Raw genomic sequence first — 6129 nt, 5'->3', positions numbered from 1 at the left:
GGCTATAATCCCAGGACATGTCCCTTCCCTGGTCCAGATCCTGGCTTTCCTGGCCCTGGTGGTGAGGACAGCGGAAAGCCCTTGAATCCACCTGGCCCCACTTCCTTACCCCTGCGGCTGTTTATGGGAATCAGCCTAAATTTCCTCCCAGCAGCAGCGATCGAGGTGGGAGCACTCCAGATGCCAACTATCTAGCACCTTCTGGTAAGACCTGCCTGTGCCACAAATGGACACTGAACAAATCCGAAACTAAACAAACAAAAAGAGGCAGTAAAGCATCCACAAATTAAATTTAGGGCTGGATATTACTCTATAGTGGAGCATTGTAATATGCATGGAAAATTAAGCATCTGAAATGTTTTTAAAATTTTATGTGTATGAGTGTTTTCCAGTGTGTCTATAGATAGTGAATCCCCTGGAACTAGTCACATGGTTGTGAACTGCCATGTGCTGCTGGGAATTGAACCTAGGTCCTAAGAACAGCAAGTACTCTGAACTGCTGAGCCATCCCCCCAGCAGGAAGCTCACATGCCATAGCACACATTGCTGTCAGGGGACAAGCTGCCAAATCAGTTCTCTCCTACTACATGGGTTCAGGGGATTGAACCCAAGTTCTCAGATTTAGCCAAAAGTATCTTCACCTATCTCCATGGGCACCCCAAAATAAATTTTTGAAATAAATCCGCTAAGGGTAGTTGCTGAAAGGTAGGGACACAGGCTTAAGTCTGAGCTCAAGCACTGATGTCAGAGGCCCTGACTCCAGCTCTATCTGGCTAACAGCCCAAGAAGTGCAATGGTTCCCACACCAAGGACACAATGTGGAGCAGGGACAGCCTTGCCCTCTAGGCATCCTCCTAGCTGTGACCTGGGCTTATCCCAGCATCCTTGCAGATTAACAAAGGAGTCCTTGTTTGGATTTTCAAGTCATTTTATTAATCCAACCATACAAAAAGATCCTGAAACCATGTCTCTGCCAACCCACTTTCTTCCAAAAAGTCACAGAGAGGAACAAGGGGAGGAACCCTCCCTGGGAGCATTTTACAAACCATGGAGACAACACAAAAGTAGCAACAGGTAATAGGGGCAAACAGAACCACAGCACAACACAAAATTAAGCAGAGGCTGCTCATGTAGTTTAGGCGTGGGGGGAGGAACAGAGGAAGAGGCAGGCTCACTCTTGTCTTCCTCAGCTTCAAAGGCTGTCACCTCAGAGTGTCTTCTCTTTTCCATGTGCAGGGATCATGAGTGGTAGGACATTACAGAGGGCAGCCTTCGGCAACATGCCTAGTACTGGGTACCTCAAGCTCTCTCAAGAGGGCTACACCCAAGCTTTTCTTCCCCACCCAGTTGAGGAATGGGAATATGGGCTAGCTGGAAAGAGGTAAGAGCAGCTGGGGGCCTCCTGGTCAGCCTCAATCCCATCACTGGCAGAGTGCTACAAAAATAAAAATAAACCAAACCTAGGTGCTGCATCACCAGGCCCAACACAACATCATAGGGTAAAAAATAGCAAGCAGAAAACTTCAGGTTCTCTTAGCTTTAGTCCCATGGCTTTGAGGATCCTGCTGCCCACTCCCACCTCCTCCAAAGCCATGACAGGGCTTCACTTGGATGGGGGAAGGAATGAGGTGAAAGGGCTTCATGCTTCCAAACTTTCCCAAGACAGAGGAAATGAGGGCACAGAGAGTTGAAGAACGTATACAAGATGGGTGGGGAGAAAGGGGGCTATACCTCCCGTCCACACTTCAAGGGGACCCCAAACTTTGTTAAATATTGTCAGATAGACCATATATCCCAATTTTTGGCAAAAACACGGTCACTGAGTGAAAAGCACAAGAGAAGCTGAGGTGGACCCATGACTTTGGTATAGACGTCTTCTCAGCCTCTCTTTACAGTCTTTAGAAGCCCCAGGTACACACCTGCCCCAGTCAGGACCTCTCCTGCTTCTTCACGGTATTTGGTGCTCTGAGGGGAAAGGAGTACGGTAGGTCCAGGGGAAGCAAAGGGAAAAACAGAAAAAGAGAAATCCCCATTTGTTTCCAGAACCCATAAAAGGGGCTGTATCTCAGGGAATGAAGAAACCTCGTGACTCCAAGAGCTAGAGCTGAAGCTGTGGGGCTGCACAGGTATGGTAGGCACAGGTGTTAGGGTCATCTGTCATCTGTCCACAGGAACTCCTTGGCCTCGAAACTTCCTCCAGCCCCTTTTCTCTTGCAGCCTCGTTAAGACTCCAGAGCTGGCTCTGCTCAGGGGGCTTTAGATTCCTGGATCTATGAAGGTCTCAGTGTACAAGTTCCCAGAAATAAAGCAAGCAACCCAGGCTCTTCTGCCTGCCCGCCTCAGTTCCTTCTCTGCTTCCAGGAACCAAGTTTCTGCTCCAGGGGGATGGGATGCCAGTGGAAAACAAGGAGCGAGAGCTACATGATCACTCTGCAAGAGCATGGTGGGAAATGCGCACTTCCCCAGGCCATTGGAGTCACCCATCGTTAGCAGCCACCAACTGCCCCATGCCCTCTCGGATGTAGACAGATTGGATCTCCTTGGTCTTGAGGCAGAGATCACAGGCCCAGACCGCAGAGGCCTCAGTGGTTAGCAGGCCATAGGCACTCTCTGTCATGCCGGTGCACTCACGGTGAAACCACTTCTGGCATGAGGCCTCACACAAAATGGCATCCTGGTCATCATTCACCTCACTCCGACAGGCACCACAAGGGTATACCAGGCCGGGGGGAGGCTGGGGCCCTGCGCCGCTTCCGGCCTTGCCAGGGGGTGCTAAACTGTTGGCATCTGGAGTGCCCCCACCTCGCCCACTGCTGCTGGGGGGAAAACTAGGCTGATTCCCATTAACAGCAGCAGCCGGGGAGCCTGAGTGGGGCTCCTGGGGAAAGGCAGTGGGGGCAGGTGGATTTAAGGGCTTTCCGCCATCCTCACCACCAGGGCCAGGAAAGCCAGAGTCTGGACCAGGGAAGGGACTTGTGTTGGGAGGCAGGCTGGGGAGTCCCTGGCCAGGTCTCTGAAGAGGAGGTCCAAAAGGTGCTCCTGGTTGGGCAAAGCGTTGGGGGAGAGGAGGAGGACCCAGCTCCCCTCTAGGAGGTTGTCCCATGGTGGGTGAGATCATGGGACCAAATCCCCCCACTGGGCCTGGCATCATCTGCCCACCAGGTGGGCTAAAGTTTTGGCCCAGAGACTGGTTGAAGGGTTGACTGGGAAAGTTCATGTTGCCTGGGGGTGGATAACCAGGACCCTGAGGAGGCATACTGAAAGCTGGACCCATAGGGTTGGGAGGAAAAGGAGGGGGCTGTCGTCGAAGTGGCTGGGGACCCCCTCCTCCTCCAGTGCCATAGCCTGGGGGTACCTGGCCTGCCATGCCCCCCTGTACACGAAAGCCTCCAAAGGGCACAGGACTGCCAAGGAATGGAGGGCCTGTACCCCCCACCTTAGGGGCTCCGAAGTCATCCTCAAAAGGGTTGGAAGCAACCAGATGATCCACCATAGGAGTTGGGGGTGGTGCAAACTCTGTCAGATGAGAGTATGCAGGACCCTGGTGAAAACAGAAGGGAGACAATAAAAGACATAGAGCCAAACCAGGAGAGCACCACAAACATAATGTACTCTTTGGAGGCTGGTGCAACTCGGACGCAAAATTGTAACTGACCTCAGAGGGTAGAAGGCAGAGCATACAGTGCAACAACACTGTTTGTAAAAAAACAACACAACAAAAGCCAAGTAGATAAGGCTAGAGGTGGTTTAGCCACTGAGATAGCTCAGTGGGCAAGAGAATGAGTTTTATTCCCAGAAACCATGTTGGAGGGCTCAACGCCTATACCTCCAGCTCCAGAGGGATCACACTTCTGGCTTTTTTCAGCACTTGTACTCTTACATACATGTAATTAAACATAGTAAAAGGGAATACAGACAAAAATCACACCAAAATCCAGGTTTGGCCTCAAAGCAGATATATTTTTTTAAGATGGTGTCTTATATAACTCAGGCTCACTCAAGCTCAGTTGTAACTGGGGATAACCTTGAAAACTTCTCCCTCTCCTTGTCCTCCTGTCTCAGCCTCTGGAATACTAGGGCAGATATGAACCACTGCACCTACCTGGTTTATGCAGTGCTAGGGTGAGAACACAGGCCTTTGTGCATGCTAGCCAGGCTAGCACCCAGTACTGTATTTATTATTTATGACTTTTTGAGACAGGGTTTCTCTGTGTGGCCCTGGCTGTCCTAGAACTCCCTCTGTAGACCAGCCTGGCCTTGAAAACTTGAGATCTGCTTGCCCCTTTTGCCTCATGTGCTGGGATTAAAGGCATCGGCCCCAATATTCAACTTTTTAAAAGCCTCTTATTTTCTCAATTTTTACATCAGAAACAACTGTTAAAGCATTGCAGCATTACTATGACCCCTAGAAAAGACTCAGTAAGCTGGGCTTGGTGATGCATTCCAGTAATGCCTGTACTTGGGAGATTGAGACAGGCAATCCAAGACATCACAGCCAGGCTGGGCACCTTTTCTCAGAAAAAGTAGAAATACAGGTTGGAGAAATGGCTCACAGCTTTGTGAGCACTTGCTGCTCTCGCAGAAGCCCTGGGTTCTGTTCCCAGCACCCACGAGGCGGCTCACAGATGTTTGCACCTCCAGTTCTAGGGAACTTGACCCTTTCTTTTGGTCTTCACGGACAGCCAGCACTTATCCTGAGGGCACCCAGCACTACAGAAAGCCAGTATGGCAGTGCACAGCTGTAACCCCACAACTTTGGAAGGTGAAAGCAGGAGGATCATAGATTCACAGTCATCCTTAGCTACACAGCAAATCTGAAGCTAGTCCGGGATGCATGAGACCTTGTCTCAAAAAGGAAGGGGAAAAAAAAAGGCAAGCCCGAGCTAAATGCTGTCATCAAGACAGAACTAGGATAGGAAAGAGAAGGGTATTTCCACTTAGTCTTTTTCCTGCACAGAAGGGGCACGGGAAGACAGCTAGGTAAGGTAGGAGGGCTTCCCGGAAATACTCCCACCACATATCCCTGCTTACCTGAGTGTTGGACTTTCTGCGCTTCTTTTCAGGGCTCTTCATTTGCAGACCTGGAAGAGCAGTAATGGGCAGACGGAGGCAAGTTTTCCTGAGGTTTCTATAGTCTCCTTCCTCCCAGCCACTCTCCAGACTCTACCACGTACACTTGCTTACTTATTTAAGAAACAGGGGTGAAATACAAAAAATGACTAGTATGACTACACTCTCAGCTGCAGCTTCCTTGAAATCAAAGATAACCCATCTCTCGAAACTACCAGACTCCATGTTTTCTGAAATCTGTGTCACTCCAACGCCTGAAGTAACCTGTGACACCTGTCCCCAACCACAAAACCTTCTTTCCTGAGGCTACCTCCAGGCTCCTTGGCAACCTCTCCCATCCCCCAACCCTTCCACCCAAGGTTCCAGGGTCCTGGGCCTCCACAGCTCCCGCCCCTCTCTGCGCTCTCACCGGCCTTGCCCTGTTTCCTCCCGGTGCTGGGCGGCGCGGGGGGCGGTGCGGGGCCGCTGCCTCCCTCCAGCTTGTCCGGTGGGGGCGGCGCCGAGGCGGCCATGGATTGGGGGACCAGAGTCAGCGTCGGCGGGGGATGGAGGCGTCCTCAGGCCGCACCATCGCCCAGAGGGGAGTCTGGGGCGCCGCTGGCCCCCAGCCCCGAGCTGCAGCCAGCGCTAGTCACGCTGAGGGGGACAGCACAGAGCACCAACTGCACGCCTGCTCCAGACGCACGGCCCGCCCGCGGCCACAGCAACCGGAACCGGAACTCCAACGGGTCGCCACCACCTAGCGCGGTGGAGAGGGAAAGCTGGGGAGGGCTCAGATGCCGCATCCAGGAAGGCTGGGCCTGGCTAGGCCACTCCTCCGTTGCCCCAGCTGGCCCCGTGGCTGTGTGGGACTCTCCACTCATGGGTCGCAAGCCCTCCCGTGGGCCTGGGGGCGGTCCAGACACGCCCCTTCCCACTGATAGCCAGTAGCCTTGAAGATACATCCATACCGCGCAGCCTCCCTGCTTCCCAAATCCCCACAGACCCCCGTAGATAAGCAGCGCTGGCTTTGAGCCCACTCCAGCTTCCCGGTGAGTTTCCCCGCCACCTCCCACTGAT

The 6129-nt window shown here is 52.5% G+C and overlaps 1 protein-coding gene across 2 annotated transcripts; it reads right to left on the bottom strand.

The window, feature by feature from the left end:
• Positions 1–907: 907 nt before the first annotated feature.
• On the bottom strand, positions 908–6101 carry Pygo2 (pygopus family PHD finger 2). Of its 2 annotated transcripts, none has more exons than XM_055620856.1 (3): positions 5480–6101; positions 5032–5081; positions 908–3541 (listed from the first exon to the last, which is right to left on the bottom strand). In XM_055620856.1, the coding sequence occupies exons 1-3, from the start codon at positions 5580–5582 to the stop codon at positions 2477–2479; spliced, it is 1218 nt and encodes a 405-aa protein (XP_055476831.1). In that variant the 5' UTR covers positions 5583–6101; the 3' UTR covers positions 908–2476. The 2 variants fall into 2 exon arrangements, with proteins under 2 accessions (XP_055476831.1, XP_055476839.1); XM_055620864.1 differs by having other exon boundaries at positions 5032–5183; positions 5480–5542.
• Between the last annotated feature and the right edge of the window lie 28 nt (positions 6102–6129).

Source organism: Psammomys obesus, unplaced genomic scaffold, assembly GCF_907164565.1.
Source record: "Psammomys obesus unplaced genomic scaffold, mPsaObe1.curated_primary_1811, whole genome shotgun sequence".
Lineage (NCBI taxonomy): Eukaryota > Metazoa > Chordata > Mammalia > Rodentia > Muridae > Psammomys > Psammomys obesus.
This window is presented reverse-complemented; position numbering and strand designations above follow the sequence as displayed.